Here is a 12,371-nt window from a genome sequence, read left to right as displayed (position 1 = left end):
GCCATCTGACCTCAGGAAATCAGATGATAGGGCTTTGGAGTTGACGTCACGCTGCAATGTATTGTGGGAGCGCGGTGCCATTTTCCAGGTCCACAAATCAAAACAAACACACAGTGTTGGAACGACGACAAGAAATATGCGTAAAAGCAGCTCAAAAGAAAACGGACGGTATAGAGACCGATTGCGTCCAGAGGCGAAGCAGCGGTACTTGAAAAAAAAAAATAGAGTGCATCGCAAATGTGGACCCATATGAAATACGGCAGTGGAGTAAAGACCCAGACGACTTACTGCCACTGTCCTACCCCAATATCTTCACGTATCTTGTTAACCTTAACCATCACGTTCGCATTTCTGAGTGCCCCATGTGTAACGTTGGTACCCAGTCTGGATTTGTTTGATCCATTTCATAGGCAGGCTTCCCTACAGTTGTGCGAAAGAATTAGCAAATCGTTACGTAGCACTGGGGCCCGGCCGGGCACAGCCCGAAGAGGAGACATGGGCCCATCCTCCCGCAGGCCCACCACCCGCAGGAGGCGCCATAGGGGTCGGGTGCATTGTGTGCCGGGTGGCGGCCAGGAGCGGAGGCCCTGGCGGACTGACCCCCGGCTGCCAAGACTGGCAATAGGGACATGGAATGTCACCTCACTGGTGGGGAAGGAGCCTGAGTTAGTGCGTGAGGTTGAGAGGTACCGGCTAGATATAGTCGGGCTCACCTCTACACATGGCTTGGGCTCTGGAACCAGTCTCCTGGAGAGGGGCTGGACTCTGTCTCAGTCTGGAGTTGCCCCTGGTGAGAGGCGGCGGGCTGGGGTGGGTATCCTAATATCCCCTCGGCTTGCTGCCGGTACGTTGGGGTTTTTCCCGGTGGACGAGAGGGTTTTTTCCCTGCGCCTTAGGGTCGGGGAACGGGTCCTGACTGTCATCTGCGCTTATGCGCCGAGTGGCAGTTCAGAGTACCCAGCCTTCTTAGAGTCCCTGGGGGGGGGTGCTGGAGGGTGCTCCACCTGGAGACTCTGTTGTCCTGCTGGGAGACTTCAATGCTCACGTGGGTAACGACAGCGAGACCTGGAGGGGCGTGATTGGGAGGAACGGCCTCCCTGATCTGAACCCGAGCGGTGCTCTGTTATTGGACTTCTGTGCTAATCACAGTTTGGCCATAACGAACACCCTGTTCGAACATAAGAGTGTCCATAAGTGCACGTGGCACCAGGATGCTCTAGGCCGTAGGTCGATGATCGATTTTGTAATCGTATCAGCAGACCTGCGACCATATGTTCTGGACACTCGGGTAAAGAGAGGGGCTGAGCTGTCAACTGATCACCACCTGGTGGTGAGTTGGATCAGGTGGCGGGGGAAGACGCTGGACAGACCTGGTGCACCTAAACGCGTAGTGAGGGTGTGCTGGGAACGTCTAGCAGAGGCCCCAGTCCGCGAGATCTTCAACGCACACCTCCGGCAGAGCTTCAACAGCATTCCGAGGGAGACTGGGGACATTGAGTCCGAATGGACCATGTTCAGCGTCTCCATTGCCGAAGCTGCTGCATTGAGCTGCGGTCGCAAGGTGGTTGGTGCCTGCCGTGGTGGTAATCCCCGAACCAAATGGTGGACACCAGAGGTGAAGGGAGCCACCAGGCTGAAGAAGGAGTCCTATCGGGCTTGGTTAGCCTGTGGGACTCCGGAGGCAGCCGACAGGTATCGACAGGCCAAGCGGAATGCGGCTCGGGCAGTGGCTGAAGCAAAAACTCGGGTGTGGGAGGAGTTCGGAGAGGCCATGGAAAAAGACTTTCGGGCTGCCTCGAAGAGATTCTGGCAAACCGTCAGACGTCTCAGGAGGGGAAAGCGGTGCTCTACCTGCACTGTGTATAGTGCTGGCGGAGCGCTGCTGACGTCGACTGAGAAAATTGTCGGGTGGTGGAAGGAATACTTCGAGGACCTCCTTAATCCCACTGACACGTCTTCCGAGGAGGAAGCAGAGTCTGGGGATGAGGGGAATGACCCGCCAATTTCCGGGGGCGAGGTCACTGAGGCAGTTAAACAACTCCTTGGTGGCAGAGCCCCTGGTGTTGATGAGGTCCGCCCCGAATTCCTGAAGGCTCTGGACGTTGTAGGGCTTTCTTGGTTGACACGCCTCTGCGATGTTGCGTGGAGATCAGGGGCAGTACCTGTGGACTGGCAGACCGGGGTGGTGGTCCCCATCTTCAAGAAAGGGGACCGGAGGGTGTGTTCCAACTACAGGGGGATCACACTCCTCAGCCTCCCTGGGAAAGTCTATGCCAGGGTGCTGGAAAGGAGAGTTCGTCCGTTAGTCGAACCTCGGATACAGGAGGAACAATGCGGTTTTCGTCCTGGTCGCGGAACACTGGACCAGCTCTTTATCCTCTCCAGGATACTTGAGGGTGCATGGGAGTTTGCCCAACCAGTCTACATGTGTTTTGTGGACTTGGAGAAGGCATTCGACCGTGTCCCTCGGGGTGTCCTGTGGGAGGTGTTGCGGGAATATGGGGTGTCTGGCCCATTGCTACGGGCCATTCGATCCCTACACAACCGTTGCAAGAGCTTGGTTCGCATTGCCGGCAATAAGTCGGACTCGTTCCTGGTGGGTGATGTGCTCCGCCAGGGCTGCCCTTTGTCTCCGGTTCTGTTCATAATTTTTATGGACAGGATTTCTAGGCGCAGCCAAGTGGCGGAGGGCTTTCGCTTTGGTGGCCTCAGAATCTCATCTCTGATTTTTGCAGATGATGTGGTTCTGTTGGCTTCATCGGGTGAGGGCCTCCAGCTCGCACTGGAGCGGTTCGCAGCCGAGTGTGAAGCAGCGGGAATGAGGATCAGCACCTCCAAATCTGAGGCCATGGTTCTCAGCCGGAAAAGGGTGGAGTGCCCACTCCAGGTCGGGGATGAGTTCCTGCCCCAAGTGGAGGAGTTCAAGTATCTCGGGGTCTTGTTCGCGAGTGATGGGAGAAGGGAGCCGGAGATCGACAGACGGATTGGGGCTGCAGCTGCAGTAATGCGGACGCTGCACCGGTCCGTCGTGGTGAAGAGGGAGCTGAGTGTAAAAGCGAAGCTCTCAATTTACCGGTCGATCTACGTCCCTACCCTCACCTATGGCCACAAGCTGTGGGTAGTGACCGAAAGAACGAGATCGCGGATACAAGCGGCAGAAATGAGCTTCCTCCGAAGGGTGGCTGGCCTCTCCCTTAGAGATAGGGTGAGAAGTTCGGCCATCCGGGAGGGGCTCAGAGTAGAGCAGCTGCTGCTCCACATCGAAAGGAGCCAGCTGAGGTGGTTCGGGCATCTGACAAGGATGCCCCCTGGGCGCCTCCTGGGTGAGGTGTTCCAGGCATGTCCCACCGGGAGGAGGCCCCGGGGCAGACCCAGGACACGCTGGAGAGATTATATCTCTCGGCTGGCCTGGGAACACCTTGGTATTCCCCCGGATAAGCTGGAGGAGGTGGCTGGGGAGAGGGAGGTCTGGGCCTCTTTGCTTAGGCTGCTGCCCCCGCGACCCGGCCCCGGACAAAGCGGATGAAAATGGATGGATGGATGGATGGGTTACGTAGCACGTATGTCTGCACAGTCACTCAATTCTATGTTTGTTCGCAATTTCTAAAACCTCGAGAGCCCCAACAATAATATTATTAAGCTATAAAGAGTGATATGAACATATATAGAACCGGAGTGAAAATGTCTGGAGAACACCAACAGATATCTGGAGATGGAAGCGAACTGGATATCAGCTCATCTCACGGCTGCTATCCAGGCTAGACGCCTTCATTTTTTAAGGTCCGCCATATAAGCTCCCTCATGTTGCTTTCAGTTTGGGAAAGAATAAAAAGACAAACCCTTTTTAAGCTCATTCCCGTGCCGGTCATGCGATCGAACATTGCAGCCGACCACACAGCAAGGACGAACCTGTTGTGTGTGCCTTCGCTCCTTTTTCGCTTGCGCTTTGTTTGGACCCGGAAAATGGTGCATCAGGCCAAAATCCTTTCCACGCCCACCCCTGTGACATCACACTCCAAAGCCCTATAGGGTGGGTCCAGGTTTCACAATGAGCTCACCCGAAACCCTGGCTGATTGTGACCCACACCCATTTTCAAACCTTGGCTCATGTGATTTGGTAGAGGATCATCAGGGGGTCCTTTGTCCCTCTTTGGGGGGAAACTCCCACTGGGTTTAAATCTGGGTCTCTCCACCATTTGACTTTTAGAACTGAAGAAGCTTCTCAGATGAGAGGTGAAACATCTTCAAGCAACTTAAAGAAGTCCAGACGCTTTTCTTTCCAAGCTCCTTAGACCTTATCTTTTGTTTGCTGTAATCTCTACATCTGATTGGCTAAAGTTAGCCCGTAGTGGGCTACAAGGATGACTTCAAAGGATGTCCTATATAACAAGAAATCTGCCATGTCAAGATGCAAATGTCTATAATTACCTCACATGTCTGTTCCAGTTCCAGTGCAGCCTTGTTTCATTCAACAGAGGCACAATCAATTGGTGTTCTCAATCCAAGATCGTCGACACCCTTATCTCCTCCTCATATGATGAGCATTAGACACTTTATTCTGTTCTTAGCAGTGGAACAAAACATCCACAGACTATAGCTTGCATAGAAAACGTTACTGCCAGGCACAGGCTTTCACTGATGTACTCCAGTGATTTAGCATTACATGCTTGTGTTACAGGGTAGCAGAGTAGTTTCGTCCCTAGCATGAGTCTCCATTAAACTTCAGTGCATAGTTTTTTGAGTATTTCTCATAACACACCTTGGCAGCATTATTTCAATATATATTCTGTCCATGATGAACACCCACATAGGTTATACCACTTGTCCCTGATTTTTAATAACATTTTTATTATACATTTGGTGACACAGTACTTTTAACATTATTGGTCCTTTTTCTACCATCAGGATTATTTTTCACAGGCTCAGGAAACAGCAGTCACAATCAGCCAGGAGTGAGGGGAAGATAGATGTGAAAGGTAGATGATAAATAGAAGCACTTTTACATCATCCCCTGGTTTTTGAAGTCTCATGTTAAGGCCTTGAACACCTTATTGGTGTTTTGAAAATAGATGTGATAAGAGAATAGTGAATCATAAAGCACTGCGTGCTCATACATTACTGGCTTCTCATTCACAGAGTAGGTTTAGGTAATAACGTCATGTTGTATTCAGTAACAGTGTAAACTAGCAATTGAGACCATAAACTCATTATGAAAGTGTTCATTTAAGGTAGATTAAGGAAGACAAGGGCTGTTTTCTTTCTACGTCTGTACAATCGTTTCATTTTGGCAACCAGAGCATTCGCCCTCTGCTGGCCATTGAAACAAATCCCAGTTCAGGGTATTTCCACATTGGACTCAATGTTAAAACATCTGGCCTTTCTTCACTGCGATCATCTCACCTAACTTCTGTCCTGTCTCCTTCCCTCTTCCCAGAACCAGTCACATGATGACTGCCTCCTGTTAAAAGGGAGTTTTTCCATCCAACCTTCGTTAAGTGGTCAGAGGGTCGTCTAATTGTTGGGATTTTCTCTGTACTATTGACACAGTCTCTACCTTACAATATAAAAGACCTTGAGATAACTGAATTGAATTGCATTGAATTGGAATGACTTCCTAAATCTGGTTGGGTTATCTGTTCATTGTAAACTCTACTAACTTGATAATATAAAAAAAAAGCAAAAATATAAAATAAAGGAGCAATATTATGAGGTGGGAAAATGTAATAATACACTTTAACATTTTTATGACAAATTTCTTCGATCATTTTAATGATTTCCCTTTAGTGCTGCTTTGCTGTCATGTTAATGTAACCTTTTTTAGAAGTGGTACATCATGTCACTCACCATAGTGTGGGATGATAGCCCAGGCCATGGCTGAGGCATAAATTCCTCCAATCATCCAGAACATGCACAGCCAGCTCAGATGCTCTCCTCTCTTCTCGCGAGCCAACACCTCCGCAAAGTATGAGAATACTATCGGTACTGCTCCACCGATCCTGTAAATACAGCTTGTTGTAATTAGCTATGCATGCTCAAAAAGGCAATCCTCATTTGCCTCATCAGCGCTTGCAACAATGAACATTTATCACAATATGAAACTGATTTATTGTTACAGAAAACATTTCTTCATTTGTCACTGTGAATTGTACAAACGTCTGAAACTTTTTTTTAGAACATGTCTTCGCACATTTTTTGTTCATTCATGTCACAAAGCAGATTCTACACTATTCTGGCTTATTTTCTGAGTCTTACCAGATCATCAGGAGGCAACGGCACTATCCACTGCAGCTTAGTATTTATTTGCACAAACTATACTGTCATCTTCTTGACCAAAGAAAATGAAAAATCACCACACTGTAGCACACAGGATATTACAGTCTTTGAGCCATCTTTGCTGCTTTCTATCAAACTTGCTTATTATATCATTTTCCAGAATCACAGGTTGTGTGGCCTTTAAATTTAACATAGTGAACATGTCTCAAATTGCATTGTTCCATATTAGTACGTTGTTGTATCTTGTGTTGATGTGAGGGATAGGTGCACTGAACTGAACCCTTTCAGTGAGGTGTCAGTAGAGTCAGAAGGAGCCCATCTGTGACTGCAGTGACAGTGCCCATTTTTTTCATAGCCTCAGAGTGTCGTACATATTTGAAGAGGAAAAAAACCAAATGGCAAATCTTACTAGTGTATCTCTTAAAATTAGAATATCATCAAAAAGTTTTTTTTTTTCATAATTTATTTCAGAAAGTTACATTTTCATGTAATCATTCAACACGAAGCCTTTTTGTTTTAATTTTGATGATAATGGCTCATAGTTCATGAAAATACAGTATCTGATAATGTATTAGTTATTTCTACAGATCAATAAAAAAAGCTTTAACAATACAAAAACTTCTGAAAGGTATGTTCATCTATGCACAACTTTTTGAGATGCACTGGTTTTACTGTCAGTTTTATGGTTGACTACAGTGTTGCAAATGAGAGGCAGATAAAGAGCAATCAGCATTTCTTTTATTATTATACATTTGTTTCTGATTCATTTCAACATTAATTAGCTGAATTTAATATGGATAGATGGCTTTGGAGAAAAACAAAGATAGCATGTATTGAAAATGTTGAACTTCTCCTTTAAAGTCTGATCTGAGCTGTAGCTGTTATATCCCAAATTTCTCACTTGAGCAGCCATCTGTGACATTTTAATTTCTCACTACATGTAGAAACTAAGCGCTAACTCATGAGGAACAAGTAAAGAATCTGCATTGCCATATGCTTTGTATTACCTGAAAGATGCCAATATTAGATAATCCATCCATTTATTCATAAATTTTTCAAAGTGCTTATATGTCTAAGATGAGGTGATAGAGCCTGTCCTAACACTTAATTAGAGGTGGGGTACACCCCTTTCCATTTAAGATAAAGTAAATAAAACAAAATCAAAACCTTTTCAGATCATCAACATTACATATTCATAGAAACTGCGTAACTGCAAAAAGGCTTAAAGCAAATGAAAATGTATATGGCTTGTTTTCAATTCTCAAAAACAAAAAAACCAACCATGTATAAAGTATCCAGTAAATATTCAAGATTGTGGTGACACCCGAGAATCTGATGAGATTGGGTTGTGCCTTTTGTCCTGCTTCCTTCATGTCTGCGTGGGAGAAACTTACAGTAAGAGGTTATATATGTATGAAAATAATTGTCTATGATATTCATTCTAAAAATGTCAAAACCTGTTTAAGGTTTTGCCAGAGGAGTGACTGATATGACAAACTGGTTTAGAACATTAAGTAAGATTGCACTAAAACTTAATCTGTGTGAATTCTTATATTTTTTTTTATTATGGCACTGTGCTGTGAATGTCTTTTCCTATTTGCTGAGACAGCTTCTGATAGCAATGCTAATAAGGTAGGAAAAACTCAATGAAAGGAACAGTGAAACACACAGCACTGGATGCCAGATCGTATTTCTGCCAGAATGAGGATGGAAAACAAAACAGAAGATCTCAGTGACCCCTTACAAAGCAATGCCTCTTTGCTGTTATTCCCAAAGGTATATGTACAATCATAGATACCATCCCACACCATAGACTACTTTCTGCATACAGATTGACAACTAGTGGTGACATAAAAGCTAAAGCTGCTAATGAAATTTTAAAGCCATTAAGGCAGAAGCTGTTTTTCAGATGATGTGAGGTTTACTGGTTGCTTACAGAACTGTAATTAAATGCACAAGAGCTGAGTGCAGCTCAGGTAAACCAATCATGAATGCCCTCAGGCACTGTGGCCCATTCTGATTTGAATATCCATTTTGGTCTAGTCATGAAGCAGCACCAGCTTAAGCCATCACAACTTGATCTAAATGTTCATACACTATACAATCTAAAAAAGGATATCATGTCACTGAGATGGGAGGGCTGTCAAGGATCTGTGCAGCCAAGCAGACCATGCTAGCATTAAAACACCCAGATGTTCATTTACACTACTAGCTGATTTCTGCAGACCTTTCTCTTTTGCTTTATTTCTTCTATACCCCTGGGTATGAGGAAGAGCGGATGCCTGGCAGTTAGTATAACCTCTTGTCATGTGTTTTGAATTTGGAGGAGGAGAGACAGCAGAGGAAGTGGTGGGAAGATAGATCAGAGGGTCTGCAGGAGCGTGAGAAGAGGAAAGTTAAACAAACTTACCCGAAGCCAGACACCATGCGGCAGAAGAGGAACATACTGTAGCCCTGGACAAAGGAGGAAAGGAAGGCAAAGAAGCCGTTGACTGACATGGATATAAGCAGGCACTGTCTGCGGCCCACTTTGTCTGAGAGGCCACCCCAGAAAAAGGCTCCAAACATCATCCCCAGATACACAATGCTGCCTGGAGGAGGGGAGACAGGGGGAAAGACAGTGGTAGATAGAGAGAGAGAAAGAGGGAGAGCTATAAATGATCACAACCATCTGGAGTCAAGTGTTTGTTACTGAAACCGCTGAGTAAACAAAATCCATTTTACATTTTGGAATATAAGAAGACAGTTTCAGCAATTTATTCATGCATCCTCACAACACACACAGCTTTTAAGCTAGAGTTCATAGATAACAAAAACTCCATCACTAAAACTGACTTAACTTACAGTCAGTACTTAAACTACAGACTTTAAATAATCCCATAATCTAACATCCAATTATTGCTTTACTTTTTTTTCTATAACACATGGAAGAAAATGAGAAAAAATTGAATACAAAATAGATTTTGTTTTTGTTTAGACACAAAAAACAAAAACAGATTTCTTTGATATTTCTTATGTCTAGTTATTTGTTTTTACTCACTTACGCTCTGCTCAGCTAGATGGGCATATGTTAGGTACTTCTAGTCTTAAATGCATTAAATTACAAGAGCTGCTCAGTGTCCTAACAACATGTTAGACTGTTCAGCGCTCACACACAATAATGTCGTTCAAAAACTTCGGCTTAGAATATTTATCTATTCAATGGGATCTCATGATGTGGTAACTCAAGATTTTTTTTTCTTCTTTTTTTGCTGAAAGCCTAATATTGTACATTTTGCGGTGTAATGAAGATTTGACCATATATTAAATTTCTCCAAATCAAATCACTGTCTGACAACTGATATTTCTTAAAGTGTCTCTAGGAAAAATAGAGCAGCAGTTGACTTTGTGGCTCTGTTTCTTTGTACTGCTGCTTACCTGTGCAAGGTTGGGGTCATTTCTCTTCCCATGCAGTAAAGACATTGGGTGGCAGTGGTGGAGAGGGGTTAGGGTTGTCCTGTAAACAACCCACTTTTCTCCCTATGTTCTAATAAAAATGATAATTTGCGGAGGAAGGCGTTTGACATGGCAGCACCTGAAATAATCCTGGCAGATGATAGGAAGCAGCACCCCCCACCTCCCCCCATGTTTGCGGTGATGGGACAGATACGCTGAAAGTGGAGGGCCTTATCAAGCTGGGCAGACATGATGGTGAGAGGTAGTGATTCATTACAGGTGACAGCCCCTAGATCTATGCACTTCAGCTGCAGAGAAGGCTCTCCTATAGGTAGTAGGATATAAAGGTGAAGCTTCACTCGAGCTGGCTTACAAATATCAAACTGAATATCAAAAGTGCTGCATTCTGCACAAACTGTTGACACTTTTTGATTTGTGTAGCTACATCTGAACGTGTGTACTGAAGAAGATGCTATCTGGGAGCACTAGCTCATTTGTTTTATGGCTTCACTCACGCTGAGTTTGTATCTGTAATAAAGGGGGAGGGTGATGGGGCATCTGAGAGGCATTCTGAGATTGGATTTGTGATTTCCTGCTGGGTTCAAACTCAGGTCAGACCTTAAGGGCCTTTATGCAAATTAGCAAGGGTCAGTTAGAGGCACTGAAGCACATGGGGGAAAAGGTTTTAAGTGCTTTTCTCAAGCAGGAAACCATACATACAAATGCATTTTAAAATCCCAGTGGTATAAATACTCCCACATAAAAGAAATTAGTAAGTGAGACTGCTTAACAACAGCATGACCAAGGATATTGAAAACAGTGCATCCATCCAGTAGTGCTTGCAGTAGAGCCCCATGAATCTTCATGTAGATACTGACGTTGTAACTGAAGGCCACTAATTGCTAGTTTCACCGTACTATGAATAGTGACATTAAATATAATTTATTCTGTCATGGTCCTGGGTCGGTGACCCAGCGCTTTTAGTTATCATTTTCTAGTTTATGATGATGATGATTATTATTGTTTGAGTTCTGTGTGTTATATTTGGTCTGCCTTTGAGTCTGTGTCTCTGTCTATGGTGTCACCCCATCTGTTTGTGAATCTGTCTGTTTAGTTCAATGTCTTGTCTGGTTCCATGTGTCTGAGTTTCCTGTTTTATTGTGAAGGTCTGTGTCATATGTGAGTGTGCTCAGTTTACGTTTCCCCTGTCTCGTCAGCTGTGATTTCTCCCAGGTGTGTTCCCCTCCTGTCTCTCATCCCTTGATTACTGCCATCTGTGTATTTAAGCCCTGTGTTTCTCTGTGTCAGTGTCGCGTCGTACCCTCATCTAGCTGTGTGTTCTGCTTCTATGTTCCTAGTGTTTGGTCTCCTGCTCCAGTTTAGTGTTTCTTTCCAGTGTTTCAGTCCTTGGTTCCTCTGTTCTGACTTTTGGTTTTCTTTTGGTGAGTTTAGTTTGTACGAGGTTTTTCCCAGCAATAAAGCTGCGCCTTAAGTTTCACTTCCGTGTCTGAGTTCTGCATTTTGGGTCCACCACTCCTGCTTGCCTGCCACACAGCGGTTCATGACATATTCATTCTAAGAAAACAGCAAAACATGTAATAGATACGCCATTTGATTATGTCTATTTCACGCTTTGCCTATCCAAAGTGTGAAAAGGACACACTTGCAGTAAGTTGCAGTAAACTGCAGTAACAGCAGAGTGAGATATTTTATTTCAAGCCAACATGAAAATAATGGGGGGGGGGGGGGTTTAAATAGACATTATTAACACATTTGCATGTACATACAAATCAGCCGCCTAGCTTAATCGTTTCTGACAATTACGGATCCTGGAATGCACTTCATACGTTTTTTGCTCACTACCGACTTCGTGGTTATATTATTTCCCCTTGCTGGTAATGCTATTTCTGCATGCGTGCCCATTTCACGTTTTGGATAGGCAAAGCGGGAAATGGACACGGTGGATCAGCATATACATACTTGCTTTGCCGTGATACTGGGTTGGACACTGGATAGACACAACTATCCACTACTGTCACGGTCGCAGTGGCAGACCGTGTGGAGAGTGTGTTGAGGACCCAGGTGCGAACACAAGTGAGGATACGGGAGTGCACTTAAACAAAAGCGAGCCTTTTATTGTGACTGATGATCACGAAAGAAACAAGAATGAGGGCAGCACAAGAGCAGTAACTAAACAAACCTAAACTGGGAACAATCTATGCTATGGCTGGGGATACAAAAGACTGGGCATGGAAACACGGAGGGTGGGAACACAGACGACGCGACTCAGACTACATGAAACACAGAGACTAAATACACAAGAGGGATGATCAGGGGAAGTGGCCACACATGGGAGCACAGCTGACACAGATAAACATAACAAGACATGGCAGGAGTAAACAACACTGAAGGGAGACTGTCAAAGTAAAACAGGAAGTACACAGAGGTGCAGACAGGAGGAGAGAGAGAGCACGGGCATAGTGGGCTGGGGAAACATGGAATGAAACACAAGGAGGGGAGACGAGGGCTCACAGATACATAGAGGGGCACACAGGGGATAAAAGTCACAAGGGGAAATCAAATAAGGAACAATACACGAAAAGACATGAATACTAAGACTGCTGGGCCAACATGGCCCAGGATCATGACATCACCCCCCCCCC

The 12,371-nt window shown here is 45.1% G+C and overlaps 1 protein-coding gene across 2 annotated transcripts in view; it reads right to left on the bottom strand.

Annotated features, from left to right (window-relative positions):
• The window catches only part of LOC308385302 (synaptic vesicle glycoprotein 2C-like), a 71,447-nt gene that overhangs the window by 28,851 nt on the left and 30,225 nt on the right, over positions 1-12,371 (bottom strand). For both annotated transcript variants that reach the window (XM_080864144.1, XM_080864145.1), the window contains exons 3-4: positions 8,684-8,864; positions 5,845-5,996 (exon numbers count right to left, since the gene is read on the bottom strand). In XM_080864144.1, the coding sequence (XP_080720270.1) occupies positions 5,845-5,996; positions 8,684-8,864 (333 nt within the window). The remainder of the gene's footprint in view (positions 1-5,844; positions 5,997-8,683; positions 8,865-12,371) is intronic.

This window comes from Rhamphochromis sp. 'chilingali', assembly GCF_963969265.1.
Source record: "Rhamphochromis sp. 'chilingali' genome assembly, chromosome: 2".
Classification (NCBI taxonomy): domain Eukaryota; kingdom Metazoa; phylum Chordata; class Actinopteri; order Cichliformes; family Cichlidae; genus Rhamphochromis; species Rhamphochromis sp. 'chilingali'.
The sequence above is the reverse complement of the archived record's forward strand: the minus strand, read 5'-3'. Positions and strand labels throughout refer to the sequence as shown.